The 22,019-nt window shown below is 41.5% G+C and overlaps 2 protein-coding genes across 5 annotated transcripts in view; one reads left to right on the forward strand and one right to left on the reverse strand.

Annotated features, from left to right (window-relative positions):
- Nucleotides 1-22,019, forward strand: part of PDE8B (phosphodiesterase 8B) — a 319,793-nt gene that overhangs the window by 295,421 nt on the left and 2,353 nt on the right. For all 4 annotated transcript variants that reach the window (XM_029216166.1, XM_029216165.1, XM_029216167.1 and 1 more), the window contains 7 exons: nt 1,385-1,430; nt 1,844-1,979; nt 2,886-3,084; nt 7,525-7,742; nt 15,164-15,284; nt 17,284-17,451; nt 19,857-19,986. In XM_029216166.1, the coding sequence (XP_029071999.1) occupies nt 1,385-1,430; nt 1,844-1,979; nt 2,886-3,084; nt 7,525-7,742; nt 15,164-15,284; nt 17,284-17,451; nt 19,857-19,986 (1,018 nt within the window). The remainder of the gene's footprint in view (nt 1-1,384; nt 1,431-1,843; nt 1,980-2,885; nt 3,085-7,524; nt 7,743-15,163; nt 15,285-17,283; nt 17,452-19,856; nt 19,987-22,019) is intronic.
- WDR41 (WD repeat domain 41) overlaps nt 7,260-22,019 on the reverse strand; it is a 65,029-nt gene continuing 50,269 nt past the window's right edge. The window contains exons 14-15 of the transcript XR_003792612.1: nt 16,076-16,159; nt 7,260-7,272 (exon numbers count right to left, since the gene is read on the reverse strand). The gene's annotated coding sequence lies outside the window, so the exon portion shown is untranslated. The remainder of the gene's footprint in view (nt 7,273-16,075; nt 16,160-22,019) is intronic.

The raw sequence follows: 22,019 nt of genomic DNA on the forward strand, positions 1-22,019 counted from the left end.
AGGGGAAATGTTGGGGGGAGGGTGGATAAATTAGGAGTTTGGGATTAACAGATATACACTACTATACATAAAATAGATAAACAACAAGAACCTACTGTATAGCACAGGGAACTATATTCAATATCTTGTAATAATGGAAAAGAATCTGAAAAGGTATATGTATATATATATCTCCAAATCACTTTGCTGTGTACCTGTAACTAACACAACATTGTAAATCAAAAATACTGCAATTAAAAAAAAAAATAGAACACTGCCAAGGGTCTGTCAGGAGGCTGGCCACTGCAGAGCTGCAGAACCATTCTGGTTCCTAGAACAAGTTATCTGCCCTCCTTTCCCCTGCTGCCATACCATGTTGGGCTTCCTCTCCAGGTAATGCTGTGAGGAACCAGTACTAGATTCCACCTGTTTTATGTAGCATTAGGGAAGAGAAGAAAGAAAGATTAAGAACAGAGGAGTTCCTTGTGATACCTGCCTTAGAGGCAGGAAGGTTATGGCCATTGTTACTTATCATTTTATCCAGTTTTGAAAATTAAGCTCTTGGCCTAAAGATCCAGAGAGTGACTTCAGGAGAGCCCTTCATTAATACTTTAAACCTTAGCACATACTTTCTGAGGATGGCAAATAAGCAATTACAAATGGCTTTTAAGCAGAGGTCTAAATAATTAGGTACTCGGGGGTAGAAGGTAGAGGGCAGGAAAATGAGATGCAAGAACAGCTGGGGACTAAAGTTCACGAGCCTACTAAATGGCAGAACATCGAAATTCTGTTCACTCCCTTATGCTGCCTTTCCAAAGACCTCAAATCCAGAAACTTCCTTTAAAGGCTAACAGTGACAGTGAAGCTCATGTTATAAGACAGAAACTACAGCTGGAAAAGAGTTAATTTAGATGTTAGTCAAAAATTAGCCCAACCTTTTAAAGGCTTTACATTAAATCATCCCCCAGATGTGGCCCATAGCTTTGGCTCCCCAGGATGACTAAGAACACAAGAATAACACAGTCCTTGTGAGGGTAATTGGGGTCCTTTCAAATTAACATGCACCCGAAGCAAGATCACTTCTGTGATTTCATTATGTGGCTTCAATATGCAACAAGACAAAGATGGCATGAGAACAGAGCTAACTCACAGTTCAGGTGTGAGACCTGAATGCAGTCATAGCCACTTAATTCTCAATTCTCCATCTCCTGGGGCTAACAGCCTTGGAAAGGAGAGTATCCACTGTTTTGTAGCCATTGTTCTCACTTGATTTTGAGCTTCAGCTTGGACTTCCAGATTGACTGGGTTATTCAGGATTCAAATCTCTTTGGCTAATAAAAGAAATGACAGAGTAATGAAAATGGCATATAAAGCATGCTTCTCATAGCATCTTTCTTTATTCCAGGATGGCTTGAGAAGGTTGTCAGGAAACGAGTATGTGTTCACTAAGAGTAAGTTGTCCTCTATCCACTTGTTACTGATAACCTGTCTCTGGCCTTTTGTCTTCCTCAGTGTTGTGATTATTGTTTGGGAAGGGCCTTGGTGATACTTCCTATTCGTCTCATTGGAGTTTAAGCACCTCTATGGTCTACATTTGAAACCAGGTCTCCTAATATAAATTACTTCTCTGAGCGCTATCAGAATAAGAATTGCAAATCTCTCTATATTTAAACAGTTAAACTGAATTATTTTTCTGTTGGGGGGTCCTGAAGTTTAATAATGTAAGAGAACCCTGAAGGGAAAAACTTCTTACCCCTGGAAGTTCAAGACTTTCTTTCTAGTAGCAACCATGAAGATGACAAATGCTCAGCAGCACTCAAGATTCCACAGTTACCCACCCTTCCTGCCCCATCTGTTTGCTCAGATGTGCCCCAGAGTCACAGTCACCTTGGGATGCCAGTAACCATCAACGATGTCCCCCCTTCTATCGCTCAATTACTTGATAATGAGGAAAGCTGGGAGTTCAACATATTTGAATTGGAAGCTGTGACACACAAAAGGTATGTGGCTTCTTTGGCTGTAGGCAGGGGGAGGATTGATGGACACACTCAAGACTTTCACATCTGGAAACTTTGAGGGAGATGTGAGTCCTTGCCACAAGTGACCTCCCAGGTTCTGCTTTTCATGCCATGCTGGAGAAGTGTCAAATGCGCAGAGAGACTGTGGCCCCTTGAGTGAGCTCCTTTATGGAGAAGAGAGTATTGGAGGCTAAGATGTAGGATCAGCCTGGTGATACCCAGGATGAAGAAATACTGAGTGTCTTCTTCAGATCTACCCAGGTCATTCCTTTGCACCAGTAAGCCAAGAGTTCTAAGTATTCTTAGCCCCAAACTTGTTGAAGTCCCACCTTACAAAATGAGTTTGAGAGCACTGTAGACTTTTCTTTTGATCCATCCTATAGGCACGGGAAAGATTAGATAACACAGAAAGTCCTCTTCTATTACAGAAGTCCATTTTCTTCCAGGGGTGTTGGATATGAATGATAACTATAAATAAGTAACTTAATTCTAAATGACATGACTTTGCTGAACCCACACAAGCCATTCCTTTTGTCCTTAAGCTCAGTAACTTCCTCAGGGGACACAGGAAGTGCAAAGCTTATGTGGAAGCAGAGACAGAGAGGGACTGTCAGGGACCTCTCGGTTGTTAGAGCCACTGAAGGGCAGATGACTTAAGACAGTCTAGAAGTCCTTTGGATTAACCACCATGAGGCACCTAGTTTTAAAGAAGTGGCTAGTGAGGAGGAGGTGCTCTATCACCTTCTAATTTGGAGACGACATATTTTTATACCCCTGTGCCTATGAAGCATCAGGAAAGAAATGACTCAATTTCCCAGTAGCTTCAAAGAAAGCAGCTTCTGGAGCAGTGAATACAATGAATCAGAGTTTTTTCCCCCTGTTTTCCAGGCCATTGGTTTACCTGGGCTTAAAAGTCTTTTCCCGGTTTGGAGTATGTGAATTTTTACACTGTTCTGAAACTACCCTTCGGGCCTGGCTCCAAGTGATTGAATCCAACTACCACTCCTCCAACGCTTACCATAACTCCACTCATGCCGCTGATGTCCTGCACGCCACTGCCTTCTTCCTAGGAAAAGAAAGAGTGAAGGTAGAATTTTGATATCACAATCTAGTTACCTGCATAGATTTTAGAGATCTAAAAACTCAATCTTAAAATATGTTAGGCAAACAACTATTTTAGAACCAATTTTGAGTTTTTGAGCTACCAAACTGACTGGTCCTTTTGGTGTTGTAAAGACATGGCATTTCCTCCTAGCCCTCCCTTCCCACAAATGCTTAAAATAATAATTTATGCCACTGTAGAGACTCTTTTACATGTCTGGCTGATCCATGAACCCATTCTCCAAATGTTCACTAGGAGCCCTTTGTGACACTGGGTTAGAGGACAGAACTTAATTATTATAGCAAATGGTTACTGGGTCTGGAGGTTAAATTTTAGGATCAGAATTTTGTCATTGGTATATTACAATCCAGACAGTAGTGAGCCATTCAGCATCCTACTGATTTACATACATATATATGTGTGTTTTGTGTAGGTATGAATGTGTATATCTGTATATTAATGACTTGTATAATTCTGCAAGAGTTCCAAGTTCCTTAGTCTTAGAAGTCAATACTGTCATTTACAGGTGCTGATTTGTAGGGCAGTCCTATGTATACCCCACAGATAGCTGGCAAAAGATCCCCATCTCCCCTCTTCCCCAACTAGCATCACTTTCACAGTGAAGCTTGTAATTCCTTGGCTACAATTAGAAGTGAAGCTTAGAATATAGATACCCTTGGGACAAGTGCTGTATAGAGACAGGTTCACATCAATCTGCAAATGCTTAACATTCAATCATTTTCTGACTTAGTCTTAAGACCCTAGGTACTTAAGGAGACAAGTGGTAGTGGGATAGGCAGACAGAGCAGAAACGGCACCAAAATGGGGAGGGCGAATGTTCCCTTCTCAGTTTTGCCAAAGACTGATCCCGGCATTTACTTTCATCAGCAAGAAAGCAGAGTGTCATTCAAGAATGATGGTTTGGGCTTCCCTGGTGGCGCAGTGGTTGAGAGTCTGCCTGCCAATGCAGGGGACACGGGTTCGTGCCCCGGTCTGGGAGGATCCCGCATGCTGCAGAGCGGCTGGGCCCGTGAGCCATGGCCGCTGAGCCTGTGTGTCCGGAGCCTGTGCTCCGCAACGGGAGAGGCCACAACAGTGAGAGGCCTGTGTACCACACACACACACACACAAAAAAAAAGAATAATGGTTTTGAAGATTTTTGTCTCCTACTTTTAAAAAAGGTGATATCACAGGTGATAACAGCCTATGTTTCTATAGTGCTTTTCTTTGAGGGGCTAAGATACTTCCAGATTCCTACTCCAGGTTCACATTCCTCCATTTTACGTTACATGAGATATTATACAGCTTAGGTTGCACACTGCCAAATGAGGACAGGACCTGGGCATTAACGCTGAGACCAAAGTGACCTATAGGCATTGCAGCCTTGAGTTAAAGATGAACCCCACTTAAGCAGAAGCACTCTAGAAAAATATAGATTAAATGCTTGAAAAATTATGGAATGCTTAGTCACTTTATTATCTCCTTTCCTCTCCCTCCCCTAAAATAAGAAATTTTCTTTAAATTGTTTGTTCTGCTAGCACATTCAGAGTCTGATTGAATTCTCAAATAGCAGCAATACAAACAAGTCTAAGACTAGATACAATATGCTTATAATCCAAAAGACATTTTCTAAGAGGCCAAAGAATCAGAAAATTTAGAGCTGCAAAGAACCCTGGAGAATTGGGCTGGAAGGGACTCCTGAGGTCAGAGGTTTAGTAGCAGCCCAAGATCACTGGTTAGTCCACCATGAGGCGCTTCGAGTGGGATTTATTCCTGAGGTGTCTTTCACCAGACCTGCTGCCACTGACAAAGAGAGTCACAAAAATGTTTTTACCAAATATCCATGTCATCTGTCACCCCTAATTTCTTTATAAGGCTAAAATTCTTAATGTCACTATGGCATAGCTCCACATCCTCAACCCAGCCATATAGATAACATGTCCAGAGCTGACATTCCCCTTCAATTTGTTGCACACCCTATCCCCTTCCCACTCTTACCAGTTCCCAAGAACCACTGCAAGTGGAGAGATCAGGATAGCCAGAATTCTTTTGTTATTCTCTGAGTGACTATTCGTCCTAGAAAAGGAACTGTTTGAAAGGCTAATCTAGAATGGAGTCCATTCTGGCCAGTCTGCTTCAGTGTGATCCAAATCTATTCCTGCTGGTTAAAGGAGGAAAAAACTATACAGAAATGTCTGCACCTCCAAGGCTTTGGGGAACTTCTCCTGCCGTGGGTTTGGTGGGGAAGTTTTCTTCCACAGACAGTCCCTCCCTGCCATGGGAAGAGCCTTGCTTCTCCCATCTGCTAGTGAGCAGCCGGATCTTCTTTCCCTGCCTCCCTGCATTTCTTATCAGACATTGCATTATTAGACAGTGCCCACCAAAACTGCAGGGCATGGCCCTTTACTGGTATCTTTGTAAAAGCTCCAGGTCTACATCAGTGTAAGTTGGAAGGAAAGACATGTCTCGTCTAATGCTATTTGTTGTCTATTCCACTTACTTGAATCTATGTCATTGAAGAATTTAAAAATAAATTGGCCCCGTACTCCAAACAAGACTGAACATACTCCAAGAGCACTAGCTGGAGGCCCAAAGTTTGGCCCTCCCGGGTCCTCACTGCACAGGTAGAATCAGTGAGAGTGGAGGCCAAGTCAGGGCAGCTCTGGATTCTGACTGTACCTGTGGGTTACCATGGCCTCTCCTAACCAGCAGCAAAAGGGCCAGGCATGTTTGCTTGCCCTGGGCATTACAAAATCAGTGTCTGAGAAGAGCTGAAAAGAATGGCAGCACCTGCTGTCCCCCCTCAGGAAACCGGTTCATGTGGACTAGAGGCAAGCCAGGATTGCCCACCAGCTCCAGGAGGTCAGGATTGGAAATGGAAATGGCTTCCTTCTGGTAGGGACAGCTTTCAGGAAAGTTTTCAGGGCTGAGCTTCAGATTCACTGTTCCTTACCTATTAGCATCTGAGAAGCAGCTTGCAATTTTTTCTCCCACAGCCTAGGAAAGCAACTCAGGAAAACCAAAAATCATGCCCACCCCTCCAGCCTCATCCTGGGGGCCAGTTTCCCCCTCACTCACTACCCTTCAGCCACAATGATGCTCTTTAAGTTTCCTGAATAAGCCACTTCGTTTGTTTCACATCAGGAGCATCATATAGGCTGATCTTTCTGCCTGGATTTCTCTCCCTTGCCATTTTTTGCCTGGCTAATTCCTGCTTATCCTTCAGGTTCCAGCATAAAAATCACTTAGAGAACCCATTCTTGCCCACCCTCTGGACCTGCATTGTCCATAAGTAGCCATTTGCCACATGTGGCTACTTACATTTAATTAAAATTAAATAAAATGAAACATTCAGTTCCTCAATTGCACGCACACTTCAAGTGTCCAGGAGCTGTAAGTGACTAGGGATTACGATATTGGACAGCCCACATACAGACATTTCCATCACCACAGAAAAGTTGAACGGACAGCACTGCCCTAAACTAGATCAAGCCTCATGGTTACACTCTCAAACCACCTGTACTTCCCTTCTTAACCCATCTCACAGTAAGTTAATTTTGTGTGTTTCCTTATTTGTGCCCTCTCCAGTAAACTACCAACTCCCATTAGTGCAGGCTATGCCAGTATAATTCATCACTGTAACTCCAGCACTCTGCATGACAGCTGGCACCCAGTAAGCATCCAATAAATGATAACTAAAGGAATGAATTCATAAAGTACAGTGTCTCTTATATAACAGTAGCCCATTTGACAACTTCCTCCTAAAGCTGTGAGCTGAAAAAACATTTGTATCCCCTGATGCTCTGGTTTGTGTTCTTTAACTACATAATGACAACGTTAGAAAGAGGGTCTCCCTTTTAGCCTTTCCCACCTGCTAGCCCAGAGCTGAATTGTGTTCTTCACTGTAACAGCCCCCTTACCCTCAGTTTTCCTGGGAAAATTCTTCTTGCCCTTGATCCTCTTGTGTTGCTTGGCTGTAATCCTTTTATCTTTGTGTGAAGAGTTTTGTTGTATCTGTGCCATTTACTGCCATACTCTCAAAATCTTTTCAGAAGTAGGCAAATAAAGTAACACTTGTGATCCTAGGCCACTTTCTTCTCTATCCACTCACAGACGAGAGTCATGGCAATATGCCACACAGCATACATTTGAAAAGGCCTGTTTGGCATCCTCCTGCAGAAGAACTAGAGTGAATGAACTCTGGAGAAAGAATTTAGGTATCCATTATAACTGCTACTCAGATTTCTGTTTCCCTCCAGATAATCCACAGTACGGCAAGGTGATGTGATATACCCTAGGTGGCCTCTTAACTTCTAGGAAGTCAGAGAAGGACCCCCTGGCTCATCCCCTCCAGAGAGACAGGGATGAGTGAAGGTCTCCTACATCCAGTGGGTAATGCTCAACCTTGCCTCCCCCTGACCCCAGGGAAGCCTCGATCAGCTAGATGAGGTGGCTGCCCTGATTGCTGCCACAGTCCATGACGTGGATCACCCAGGAAGGACCAACTCTTTCCTGTGCAACGCAGGCAGTGAACTCGCCGTGCTCTATAATGACACTGCTGTCTTGGAGAGTCACCACACAGCCCTGGCCTTCCAGCTCACGGTCAAGGACAGCAAATGCAACATTTTCAAGAATATTGACAGGTTTGTGTGCTCAGGTTTGTAAAAATGTAAGTGGGAAACTCAGTTTTCCCTAACTTCTCCAAGTACTTAGCTTCCTCTTAGGGGGAAGGCTGTACCATTCTATCAGACAGTAAAATAATAACCTTATAAACTGAACTGTACTTTTTAGACTGTTCATCTTTTTTTTTTTTTTTAACATCTTTCTTGGAGTATAATTGCTTTACAATGTTGTGTTACTTTCTGCTATATAACAAAGTGAATCAGCTATATGTATACATGTATCCCCATATCCCCTCCCTCTTGCGACTCCCTTCCACCCTCCCTATCCCACCCCTCCAGGTGGTCACAAGGCACCGAGCTGATCTCCCTGTGCTATGCGGCTGCTTGCCACTAGCTAGCTATTTTACGTTTGGTAGTGTATATATGTCCATGCCACTCTCTCACTTCATCCCAGCTTCCCCTTCCCCCTCCCAGTGTCCTCAAGTCCATTCTCTAGTAGGTCTGCATCTTTATTCCTGTCTTGCCGCTAGGTTCTTCATGACCTTTTTTAAAATTTTATTTTAGATTCCATATGTATGTGTTACCATACAGTATTTGTTTTTCTCTTTCTGACTTACTTCACAGTGTATGACAGACTCTAGGTCCATCCACCTCGCTACAAATAACTCAATTTCATTTCTTTTTATGGCTGAGCAATATTCCATTGTGTATATGTGCCACATCTTATTTATCCATTCGTCTGTCAATGGACACTTAAGTTGCTTCCATGTCCTGGCCATTGTAAATAGTGCTGCAATGAACACTGTGGTATGTCTCATTTTGAATTATGGTTTTCTCTGGGTATATGCCCGGTAGTGGGGTTGCTGGCTCATATGGTAGTTCTATTTTTAGTTTTTTAAGGAACCTCCATACTGTTCTCCATAGTGGCCATATCAATTTACATTCCCACCAACAGTGCAGGAGGGTTCGCTTTTCTCCGCACCCTCTCCAGCATTTATTGTTTGTAGATTTTTTGATGATAGCCATTGTGACAAAACTACTTATTGTAGTTTTGATTTGCATTTCACTAATGATTAGTGATGTTGAGCATCCTCTCGTGTTTGTTGGCAATCTGTACATCTTTGGAGAAATGTCTATTTAGGTCTAATGCCCATTTTTGGATTGGGTTGTTTGTTTTTTGATATTGAGCTGCATGAGCTGCTTGTATATTCTGGAGATTAATCCTTTGTCAGTTGCTTCGCTTGCAAATATTTTCTTCCATTCTGAGGGTTGTCTTTTCGTCTTGTTTATGGTTTCCTTTTCTGTGCAAAAGCTTTTAAGTTTCATTAGGTCCCATTTATTTTTATTTCCATTTCTCTAGGAGATGGGTCAAAAAGGATCTTGCTGTGATTTATGTCATAGAGTGTTCTGCCTGTTTTCCTCTAAGAGTTTTATAGTGTCTGGCCTTACATTTAGGTCTTTAATTTATTTTGAGTTTATTTTTCTGTATGGTGTTAGGAAGTGTTCTAATTTCATTCTTTTATGTGTAGCTGTCCAGTTTTCCCAGCACCACTTATTGAAGAGGCTGTCTTTTCTCCATTGTATATTCTTGCATCCTTTATCAAAGATAAGGTGAACATATGTGCGTAGGTTTCTCTCTGGGCTTTCTATCCTGGTCCATTGATCTATATTTCTGTTTTTGTGCCAGTACCATACTGTCTTAATTACTGTAGCTTCGGAGTATAGTCTGAAGTCCAGGAGCCTGATTCCTCCAGCTCCGTTTTTCTTTCTCAAGTTTGCTTTGGCTGTTTGAGGTCTTTTGTGTTTCCATACAAATTGTGAAATTTTTTGTTCTAGTTCTGTGAAAAATGCCATTGGTAGTTTGATAGGCATTGCATTGAATCTGTAGATTGCTTTGGGTACTATAGTCATTTTCACAATGTTGATTCTTCCAATCCAAGAACATGGTATATCTCTCCATCTATATGTATCGTCTTTACTTTCTTTCATCAGTGTCTTATAGTTTTCTTCATAAAGGTCTTTTGTCTCCTTAGGTGGGTTTATTCCTAAGTATTTTCTTTTTGTTGCAATGGTAAATGGGAGTGTTTCTTAATTTCTCATCATTAGTGTATAGGAATGCAAGAGATTTCTGTGCATTAATTTTGTATCCTGCTACTTTACCAAATCATTCATTACCTATAGTAGTTTTCTGGTAGCATCTTTAGGATTCTCTGTGTATGGTAGGTATCATGTCATCTGCTAACTGTGACAGATTTAGTACTTCTTTTCCGATTTGGATTCCTTTTCTTTCTTTTTACTCTCTGATTGCCATGGCTAAAACTTCCAAAACTATGTGGAATAATAGTGGTGAAGGTGGACAACCTTGTCTTGCTCCTGATCTTAGAGGAAATGGTTTCAGTTTTTCACCATTGAGAATGATGCTGGCTGTGGGCCTTTCATACATTGTCCTTTATTATGTTGAGGTAGGTTCCATCTATGCCTACTTTCTGGAGCGTTTTTATCATAAATCAGTGTTGAATTTTGTCAAAAGCTTTGCCTGCATCTATTGAGATGATCATATGATTTTTATCCTTCAATTTGTTAATATGGTGTACCACATTGATTGATTTACGTATACTGAAGAATCCTTGCATTCCTGGGATAAACCCCACTTGATCATGGTGTATGATCCTTTTAGTGTGCTGTTGGATTCTGTTTGCTAGTATTTTGTTGAGGATTTTTGCATCTATGTTCATCAGTGATACTGGCCTGTAGTTTTTTTTGTGGCATCTTTGTCTAGTTTTGGTATCAGGGTGATGGTGGCCTCGTAGAATGAGTTTGGGAGTGTTCCTGTGCTATATTTTGGAAGAGTTTGAGAAGGATAGGTGTTAGCTCTTCTCTAAATGTTTGATAGAATTGGCCCGTGAAGCCATCTGGTTCTGGGCTATTGTTTGTTGGAAGATTTTTAATCACAGTTTCAGTGTCAGGGCTTGTGATTGGTCTGTTTATATATTCTATTTCTTCCTCGTTCAGTCTCAGAAGGTTGTGCTTTCCTAAGAATTTGTCCATTGCTTCCAGGTTGTCCATTTTATTAGCATATAGTTGCTTGTAGTAATCTCTCATGATCCTTTGTATTTCTGCAGTGTCAGTTGTTACTTCTTTTTCATTTCTAATTCTGTTGATTTGAGTCTTCTCCCTTTTTTTCTTGGTAAGTCTGGCTAATGGCTTATCAATTTTGTTTATCTTCTCAGTAAAACAGCCTTTAGTTTTATTGATCTTTGCTATCATCTCCTTCATTTCTTTTTCATTTATTTCTGATCCGATCTTTATGATTTCTTTCCTTCTGCTAACTTTGGGGGGTTTTTGTTCTTGTTCCTCTAATTGCTTTAGGTGTAAGGTTAGGTTGTTTATTTGAGATTTTGTTTCTTGACGTAGGATTGTCTTGCTATAAACTTCCCTCTTAGAACTGCTTTTGCTGCATCCCATAGGTTTTGGGTCATTGTGTTTTCATTGTCATTTGTTTCTAGGTATTTTTTGATTTCCTCTTTGATTTCTTCAGTGATCTCTTGGTTATTTAGTAGCATATTGTTTATCCTCCAAGTGTTTGTATCTTTTACAGTTTTCCTATAATTGATATCTAGTCTCATAGCATTGCAGTCGGAAAAGATACTTGATTAGATTTCAATTTTCTTAAATTTACCAAGGCTTGATTTGTGACCCAAGATATGATCTATCCTGGGGAATGTTCATGAGCACTTGAGAAGAAAGTGTATTCTGTTGGTTTTGGATGGAATGTCCTATAAATATCAATTAAGTCCATCTTGTTTAATGTATCATTTAAAGCTTGTGTTTCCTTATTTACTTTCATTTTGGATGATCTGTCCATCGGTGAAAGTGGGGTGTTAAAGTCCCCTACTATGATTGTGTTACTCTCGATTTCCCCTTTTATGGCTGTTAGCATTTGCCTTATGTATTGAGGTGCTCCTATGTTGGGTGCATAAATATTTACAATTGTTATATCTTCTTCTTGGATCGAGCCCTTGATCATTATGTAGTGTCCTTCTTTGTCTCTTTTAATAGTCCTTAAAGTCTATTTTGTCTGATATGAGAATTGCTACTCCAGCTTTCTTTTGATTTCCATTTGCATGGAATATCTTTTTCCGTCCCCTCACTTTCAGTCTTTATGTGTCCCTAGGTCTGAAGTGGGTCTCTTGTAGACAGCATATATATGGGTCTTGTTTTTGTAACCATTCAGCCAGTCTGTGTCCTTTGGTTGGAGCATTTAATCTATTTACATTTAAGGTAATTACTGATATGTATGTTCCTATTACCATTTTCTTAATTGTATTGGGTTAGTTTTTGTAAGTCTTTTCCTTCTCTTGTGTTTCCTGCCAAGAGATGTTCCTTTAGCATTTGTTGTAAAGCTGGTTTGGTGGTGCTGAATTATCTTAAATTTGCTTGTCTGTAAAGGTTTTAATTTCTCCATCGAATCTGAATGAGATCCTTGTTGGGTAGAGTAATCTTGGTTGTAGGTTTTTCCCTTTCATCACTTTTAAGTATATCCTGCCACTCCCTTCTGGCCTGCAGAGTTTCCACTGAAAAATCAGCTGATAACTTTATGGGAATTCCTTTGTATGTTATCTGTTGCTTTTCCCTTGCTGCTTGTAACATTTTTTCTTTGTATTTAATTTTTGATAGTTTAATATGTGTCTTGGCGTATTTCTCCTTGGTTTATCCTGTATGGGACTCTCTGTGCTTCCTGGACTTGATTGACTATTTCCTTTCCCATGTTAGGGAAGTTTTCAACTATAATCTCTTCAAATATTTTCTCCGACCCTTTCTTTTTCTCTTCTTCTTCTGGGACCCCTATAATTCGAATGTTGGTGCGTTTAATGTTGTCCCAGAGGTCTCTGAGGCTGTCCTCAATTCTTTTCATTCTTTTTTTTCTTTATTCTGCTCTGCGGTAGTTATTTCCACTATTTTATCTTCCAGGTCACTTATCCGTTCTTCTGCCTCAGTTATTCTGCTATTGATTCTTTCTAGAGAATTTTTAATTTCATTTATTGTGTTGCTCATCATTGTTTGCTCTTTAGTTCTTCCAGGTCCTTGTTAAACATTTCTTGTATTTTCTCCATTCTATTTCCAAGATTTTGGATCATCTTTACTATCATTACTCTGAATTCTTTTTCAGGTAGACTGCATATTTCCTCTTCATTTGTTTGGTCTGGTGGGTTTTACCTTGCTCCTTCATCTGCTGCACATTTCTGTCTGCTTATTTTGTGTACCTTACTGTGTTTGGGGTCTCCTTTGCGCAGGCTGAAGGTTCATAGTTCCTGTTGTTTATGGTGTCTGCCCCCAGTGGGTGAGGCTGGTTCAGTGGCTTGTGTAGGCTTCCTGGTGGAGGGGACCACTGCCTGTGTTCTGGTGGGTGGGGCTGGATCTTGTCTTTCTGGTGGGCAGGGCCGCATCCAATGGTGTGTTTTGGGTTGTCTGTGAACTTAATATGATTTTAGGCAGCCTCTCTGCTAATGGGTGGGGTTGCATTCCTGTCTCACTAGTTGTTTGGCATGGGGCATCCAGCACTGGAGATTGCTGGCTGTTGGGTGGAACTGGGTCATAGCGTTGAGACACAGATCTCCGGGAGAACTCTCGCTGATTGATACTACGTGGGGCTGGGAGGTCCCTGGTGGTCCAGTTTCCTGAACTCGCCTCTCCCACTTCAGCGGCTCAGGCCTGACACCAGGCCGGAGCACCAACACCCTGTCAGCCACATGGCTGGGGTAGATGCCCCTAGATGAACACTTGTGGGAAGAGCTCAGAATTATCAAGATAGTGGTCTTGGCAAGTGAAACCACAAGAGAAGAGGCCCGTGCTATGCCTGGTCCTGCTGAGCAATTTTCACACTTCAGCTCATTCTGGCAACAGGGCTACTGGGTCGGCGACGTGAGGCAGGACGGGGTCCGTGAGGTGGGTGGCGCTCAGCTGCTGTGCAGCCTGCAGGGCCTGGTCGAAGCCCTCAGGGAAGGCCAACAGCGGCCAGGACTCTGGCCTCCTGCAGCTGCAGCCTCTTTGGGGTTTCCCTCCCGGCGTCACGTCGCTCTCACTCCTACTTTGGTGGCCGTGCCTTTACCCTGAGCTGCTTCACAAGGCAAGCACTGCCTGCTAAATGTTCACAGGTGCTGCAAGGACATCTTCATAAAGATGTACACAAACGTTGACCACATAGATTTCTTTGATGTGCAGCCAGCCCTCCTCCATTCTCTGCTTAGACTGTTCATCTTTTTAAACTCCATCTGGTCTTCAGTGAGTTCATGAAAATGTTTTATACACTGCAAAGCACTCTATAAATACTGATTATACTGCTAACAAATATAGCAGATATTTTTATCCTCTCAAAAGGACATCCTGTCTTTGGTGTAACCTGAGGAAAATGTATCCTTACCCATCTTTCCCCAGCTCAATTTTCAGTCACTTAAAATCCTAACTCATGAGGAGACAGTGTTCCATGCTCCTAGCAGAGCTCCTGGAGTCCACAGTGTAGGGCAGGATTCCCCCTCTGGTGAGTTGGCCAAATGTGAACAGATAGGAGCAATTCCTCTTGCTAGCCACCACCCTGCCATCAAGCTATGAGTATTTCCTACATAGCAACAGCCAGGCTGGAGTGCAGACCCCTGAGAAAAGGCAGTACACAGGGAGCTCAGAGCTCAACTCACTCAGGCCTCAAGGATGACTTGTCAACATGAACCTGAACCCATCTGTTTGGTCTCCAGAAACCTGAGAAAATATGGAGACCAGTTATTCCACCTTCAACTGAAGGCTTCATCAGTATCAAGTATTGTTATTAAAACTTTCATAGGAAGAATTCTTGCCAATAGCCAATTTTATTCAGTTCCCCATTCTGGCTCTTGAAGTTAGAAAAAGATGATAGGAACTGGGTGATTTTGAGCAGGGTTATTGCTCCTTCCATTATAACTTCTATCTAATTGCAATCTAGAGAACTGCTCATTATTTGGAAAACTTTCTTCCAATGCCATCATCAAAAGAAATAATGACACTTCTCTGTAACAAGAATGACTGTGTCTGCACTGAATGCCATGGGACAGCTCACCAGGTTACTGTACTAGCCTTGTAGGGAAAGAACTTGTCATTTCCTTTCACTTCACTATTTTGATATTGCCAAGGGAAGGTAGAAGGGAATCACCTTGTGAAATAAGTACCCTTGGGACACTTTTTTTTTTTTTATATTCATAAATCATATGAAGGTCAGCTGTCACTCGGGAAAATGGAATAGTGTCACCAAGTCCTGGCTGAGTAGGAAGATGAGCAGGTAAACTTTCTTGTGATCTTCACTAACTCTGTGCCCCTAGCTTCCTCCTAGATTGTGGGAAGTGTGGTGAAATGGTAGAACAGTTCTAATTCAGGACATGATGTGAACAACGCGCTTTGTCTTCTGGTTATTTTAGGAACCATTATCGAACACTGCGCCAGGCTATTATTGATATGGTTTTAGCAACAGAGATGACAAAACACTTTGAACATGTGAACAAATTTGTGAACAGCATCAACAAGCCAATGGCAGCTGAGGTAAGCATTTCCCATGTAATAAGATACACCAGAATGTATTTCCATTAGAGCCTACTCTGGCCTCAAAGCATTTTCTCTCCATCTTGAATGCAAGATGGTTATTTGCTTGGAGTTGGTAAAGAAGGCTGAAAGTACTGGTCACTTGTTTTCCCTAAGGACAAGAATAGATTGAGAGTGTCCACAGTAACTCTGAGCTCCTTGAAAGAAAGGCCCTGACTGAGATAAAGCCAGCAGTGACAAAAGTAGGCCCAAAGTCTATGATGAAAGGAGCCTGCAGACAGCAGAGACTGGAATAAATGGTGTCATTTTAGGGGTTTCAGAGCCTTTCTAGTTCTCTGGTCTTTGAGCTCTTGGGAGACCTCAAAATTAGATGTTTTAAAGAACTATAATCCTGCTGATTTGCATTAAAAGCCTGTCAGTATCTAAAGACTATAGAAAGTTAAATTGGGAGTGACTAGTTGAAAACAAAAATACAAGTCTTTCTCCTTTTTAAAATTTACTGATGTGCCTTAGACCTGCCTTAAGGTCCCTACAAACTTGGGTTTTAGGAACATGGACATAAGTTCACATCTCTTACTGTTTAAAATGAGATCAACTGCCCTCTTATACTGTAAGGCTGTTCATAGCCCCATAAAGTTAGAAAAGCTTTTCACTCATTCCTGTATGAGGGTTGCATATGTGGATGAATGAGGAATGATTGTCTTAGATGTAACTTGATGATCAGTAAGGAAACAATCTGTGTAGGACCCATCACATGACCAGCCTGAACGGAGGAACAGTGTCCACCTCACCTGTGTTCTGCTCCATCCCCCAGGGATTCCACAGCACAATGCCAGGACCCTCTCCTTCCACAGAGGACTTATGGGAGCAAAGATCTGGGGATTTAAGAGGGGGAAATTAAAACAGAATCATAGAATTCAGAGTTGGGAAGGTCATCTATCCAAGTAAGCCCCCAACTCTGTTGAGATTTATGTACTGCAGTAACTATAGCAAGCAGTATCTTCCCAATGGTAAGTAATCAAAATACCAACCTTCAGAATATAATTATGCCCATTGATGGTTTAATAGGTCCAGTCCCAAAACAAAAAAATCCTTAAATGTCATACAGTCCTTCAGCTTGGCAGAGCTCTGGAGAGCTAATTAGATGTTTACACAGTCAGTTCCATGGTATCTTTGAAATCAGGGAATCGTAGTCTTCTAGGTTTTGTGTAATTGACCTGTTGTCGCATTTACATAAGCCTACTCACAGACCTGTCCACTTGGCTCTGGACCGCTGACATCCATCACTAGGTAGGTATTAGTGTACAACCAGTCTTTTTAACATGGCTGAATATACCTGCTCCTGCCCTGGCCCGCTTTCTGCTCCTAGTACCCCCAACACTTACATGTCTCACCCTCCCTACCACCCAGCCAGAAGAGCAGCCTGGAAAGCATGAGTGGACACATACCTGAAGAGAAAGAACAAAGTGGGAGGAGGTGGGTAACTGGGGGTGGGACAGAAGGTCACAGGAGAGAGGGAGCTGTCAGGCATATTAAGTAGAAAGAAATCAAGAAATAATTGAAGGGTCACATGTATGTGGCATTTCCCCATCTTTAATGTATTAAGAAAGTGGAATTTGTGCTTTTACACATTTCCTGATAAAACTGGGAGAAAAGCTCTCCTTCCTTAAGATTACATACCAATTCATTAAAAACAAAACAAAACAAAAACCTGCTTTGTAGCAGCTACCTCTGGGGAAGAGGATGAAAGTGAGGTTGTGGATGGGTGGTGATGGGGACTTCGACCTTTTAAGCTCTGTGTGTTTGTATTGTTTGACTGCTCCCCGTCCCCAAGAATATATCAATGTATCATATATGGAATTAAGGATGGGAAGGCCTCCTTCATCAAGTCTCATGCCTAAGTTTGCCTGGGTGACTGCCATCTAATATCTGGTCAGCTGGCCCTTGTGGGCTTCACCATCACATTGAAACAGCCCTGATGGGACTATCTGTTTTCCAGATTGAAGGCAGTGACTGTGAATGCAACCCTATTGGGAAGAACTTTCCTGAAAATCAAATCCTGATTAAGCGCATGATGATTAAGTGTGCTGACGTGGCCAATCCATGCCGCCCCCTGGACCTATGTATCGAATGGGCCGGAAGGATCTCCGAGGAGTACTTTGCACAGGTGTGCTGCCTCTCTAGGGAAGCTCCACCTCCCTTCTGGGAATGGCCCCGGGTCACAGTAAATAAATGACTCCTCCCTGGAAAGCAATGGCTCACCCTTGCCTGGAACAGAAATCTGGTCCCTCAAGAGACTATGATGTGGCTGGTCACTAACTAAACTCTCTCTAGGGGAAGGGGGATAAACTGAGCCTTTGGAAGTATCTTTTCATCCTCAAATTTTTAGATCCTGAATTTCCACAAAAACTGGGAAATCCTCCATTCATTCACTAGATTATCATCTCCATGGTGCAGTCTGGGGAACAGACTGCACCATGGGTAGCTCATAATACAGTAGGGGAGGGAGACAGACATAAACAGGTCCATACATTGGTAAATTAAAAAATAAATGAAAGGGCTTCCCTGGTGGCGCAGTGGTTGAGAGTCCGCCTGCCGATGCAGGGGACACGGGTTCGTGCCCCGGTCCGGGAAGATTCCACATGCCGCAGAGCGGCTGGGCCCGTGAGCCATGGCCGCTGAGCCTGCGCGTCCGGAGCCTGTGCTCCGCAACGGGAGAGGCCACAACAGTGAGAGGCCCGCGTACCGCAAAACAAAAACAAACAAACAAAAAAATGAAAACACTTCTAAAGGAGGTATATGTTAAGTCCTAAGAGTTCAGAAAGAGTTTTTTTTTCTAGATAAAAGGGCTTTGTGGAAAAGGTGTTAGAGCTGGTGTTTTTGTTTTTGTTTTTTTTTGAAGGATTTCAAAATTTAGAAATGGGAAAGGACATTCTGGGAGAGTTCTGGGAGAACAAAGGGTTATGAGCAAAATTAGTAGGGAGGAAAACCAGAATTTTAATATAAGGAAAACAGCAACTTTGGCAGTGTGAAGAGGAATTAAAGGAGAATAACGTAGTAGACCACAAGATGCCATTTAAAAGAGGCCTACTTTCAAAGAAGAGGCTCTAAGGACTAATAATGTTTATTATTTGTGATAGACAAACATGTCACAAGTATCTACAAGTAATGCATTTGGGGACGGGGGGTGGGGGGGGAGGGTTGTGTGCCTATATGGCTGGAACATACCACTGAGGCAGAATAAAAGAATAGCTGATAATGTCTAAAAGGGTTGGCAGGGGCAAAGGGCAGCCGAGGACCCAGTAAGTTAGGTGTAGCTTTCAAGGATGCGAAGAGAGCCCATGAATCAAAGAAAAATAGGACAAGCAGTTCTGAGCTTGCCAGAAAGAGAGGGGAAAAAACCCAAACTACTCCTTGAACAGCAGTGGCTATTTTAAGGCTGCCTAATCTACTGACCTGAAATGAGCAAGCTGAGCCAAAAACTGGTAGGAGGCCATTAACGGGGCTTCCCAGGACCCACAGAGAAGACTTAAAATCCTACTCCTAGTTATTCTCAAAGTATGTGAATGGGGAACGGAAAAGAGCCACTTTTAAGTTCTTTAATGTAATCTCCCTGTTTAGGTGTCCTTTTCCCAGAAAGGAAAGTACTAATGTTCACAAGACAATGTGACCTAAAAATCAGGTTACAAATGAGGTCTCTGATCAGCCAGCCTCTGGTTCAGCATACTACCAGTAAATGTGGATCTCAATTTCAGCCCAGTGAATTATGACCTTATGCATAAAACATACACTCTAATGTGCAAAATACTCAGATTTACACATATCTTGAGAATTGCATGACCAAATACCCCAATCTGAAAAATCTCATAGTTTGTCATTCTTTTGAGTAAAACATAGTTATTTCATGAAAAAAAGAAGCTAGTTCAGCTCAACTGCCTAACTGCTTTTCATCCAGACTACCATGATACGTTGATGTGCAGCACAAGGGCTTTGTATGTACTTCCGATTTTGTCACACATAATATTAAAAAGACGTATTTTCAAAGGTCAAGTTTAAATAAGATTAATAATTCTTACTACTTTAATGAAGACATTCTTAAGTGAAACTGGCTTTCTTTTTAAAGTGCAAGCATATGACAGTGAATAATACAATGACTATTTGTACAGCTTGGTGCCAGTTCTTTGATTCACGCTAAGGCGTCAGCAGTTTTAAACACACCATCGCTCCTGTACCCTCAGTATAAACGCCACTTAGTATTATTAGTGTTACTTTGAAAATAGTCTTGACCTTGCGATCATGAAAACAGATCTCAGAAAAGGGGCTACAAATCCTGAGATAAGTGCTTCAGGAGGTGCTGTAAGATAGCATAACACATTTGAGAGTCAGAAGACCTGAATCCAGTCACTGTAGCTCATCAGGTGGTTGTCTTATATAAACCTCAGGACCTTGCCAAGCCAATTTCTTCACAGATACAACTGGATTATGACCCATTTTCACAGAGTGGTTCTGACAAACTAGATGTTACTGTGACAGCTCCTTATGTGCCCTACAGCCCTGTGTTATTTCTTACAGACTGATGAAGAGAAGAGACAGGGGCTACCTGTAGTGATGCCAGTGTTTGACCGGAATACCTGTAGCATCCCCAAGTCCCAGATCTCCTTTATTGACTACTTCATAACAGACATGTTTGATGCTTGGGATGGTAAGACCCTGTTTTGTTACCCACAAACAGAATATTTTGCTATACTTTATGATGGTTACCTTTAATGACAGAGGCTGGGCCTAAAGGTGTAAATGAAATGTAACTTAAAAGAAAAAGTCAGCTGCTTGTGGCCAGGTGTGCTGGGGGTGCATGAACACTTTGTGTGTCCTCAGCACAAACCATGTGTATGGAAGACTCAGTGGATGTTTGGTAACTGGATAAACAGGTGTTCAACTCTTCCAAGGACATGTTTCCAAAGCTTACAGGAGTTTTATTCTGTCATTGGAGGAAATTCTAGAGAGAACATAAAATATACTAAGTCTACTCTGAATCACAGATTCTTTTCATAATATCAGTTGATAAACAGCTTTTCATTTTTTTGAGATCCTTTTTAACTTTTGAATTTAATTTTTATTTTACATCGGAGTAGAGTTGATTTACAATGTTGGGTTACTTTCAGGTGTACAGCTAAGTGATTCAGTTATACATATACATATATCCATTCTTTTTCAGATCCTTTTCCCATATAGGTTATTACAGAACATTGAGTAGAGTTCCTTGTGCTATACAGTAGATTCTTGTTGATTATCTATTTAGTGTATATATGTTAACCCCAAACTCCTAATTTGTCCCTCCCCCCGTGTTTCCCCTTTGGTAACCATAAATTTGTTTTCAAAGTCTGAGAGTCTATTTCTGTTTTGTAAATAAGTTGAATTGTATCTTTTTTTTCAGATTCCACATATAAGTGATATCATATGATATTTGTCTTTCTCTTTCTGACGTACTTCACTTAGTATGATAATCTCTAGGTCCATCCATGTTGCTGAAAATGGTATTATCTCACTCTTTTTCATGGCTGAGTAATACTCCATTGTATATGTGTGTGTGTATATATATACATATACATATATATATATATGTATATATATACACACACACCACATCTTCTTCATCCATTCATCTGTCAAGGGACATTTAGGTTGCTTCCATGTCTTGGCTACCGTAAAGAGTGCTGCAGTGAACATTGGGGTGCATGTATCTTTTTGAATTACAGTCTTCTCTGGGTATACGCCTAAGAGTGGGATTGCTGGGTCATATGGTAGCTCTATTTTTAGTTTTTTAAGGAACCTCCATACCGTTTTCCATAGTGGCTGCACCAATTTACATTCGCACCAACAGTGTAGGAGGGTTCCATTTTCTCCACACCCTCTCCAGCATTTATTTGTAGACTTTTTAATGATGGCCATTCTGACTGGTTTGAGGTGATACCTCATTGTGGTTTTGATTTGCATTTCTCATTGAGTGACATTGAACATCTTTTCATGTGCTTTTGGCCATCCGTATGTCTTCTTTGGAGAAATGTCTATTTAGATCTTCTGCCTGTTTTTTGATTTTTTTTTTTTTTTTGATACAGAGCTGCATGAACTGTTCGTATATTTTGGAGATTAATCCCTTGTTGTTTGCTTCATTTGCAAATATTTTCTCCCATTCTGTGGGTTGTACTTTCATTTTGTCTATGGTTTCCTTTGCTGTGCGAAAGCTTTTAAGTTTAATTAGGTCCCATTTGTTTATTTTTGTTTTCATTTTCATTACTCTAGGTACAAGGTGGATCCAAAAAGATACTGCTGTGATTTATGGTGAAGAGTGTCCTGCCTATGTTTTCCTCTAAGAGTTTTATAGTAGCCAGCCTTACATTTAGGTCTTCAATCCATTTTGAGTTTATTTTTGTGTATGGTGTTACAGAATGTTCTAGTTTCATTCTTTAACATGTAGTTGGCCAGTTTCCCCAGCACCACTTATTGAAGAGACTATCTTTTCTCCATTGTATATTCTTGCTTCCTTTGTCGTAGATTAATTGACCATAGATGCATGGGTTTATTTCTGGGCTTTCTGTCCTGTTCCATTGATCTATACTTCTGTTTTTGTGCCAGTACCATACCACTTTGATTACTGTAGCTTTGAAGTATAGTCTGAAGCCAGGGAGCCTGATTTCTCCAGCTCTGATTTTCTTCCTCAGGATTGCTTTAGCTATT

This window comes from Monodon monoceros, unplaced genomic scaffold (genome assembly GCF_005190385.1).
Source record: "Monodon monoceros isolate NGI ecotype Baffin Bay Population unplaced genomic scaffold, NGI_Narwhal_1 Super_Scaffold_12, whole genome shotgun sequence".
Classification (NCBI taxonomy): domain Eukaryota; kingdom Metazoa; phylum Chordata; class Mammalia; order Artiodactyla; family Monodontidae; genus Monodon; species Monodon monoceros.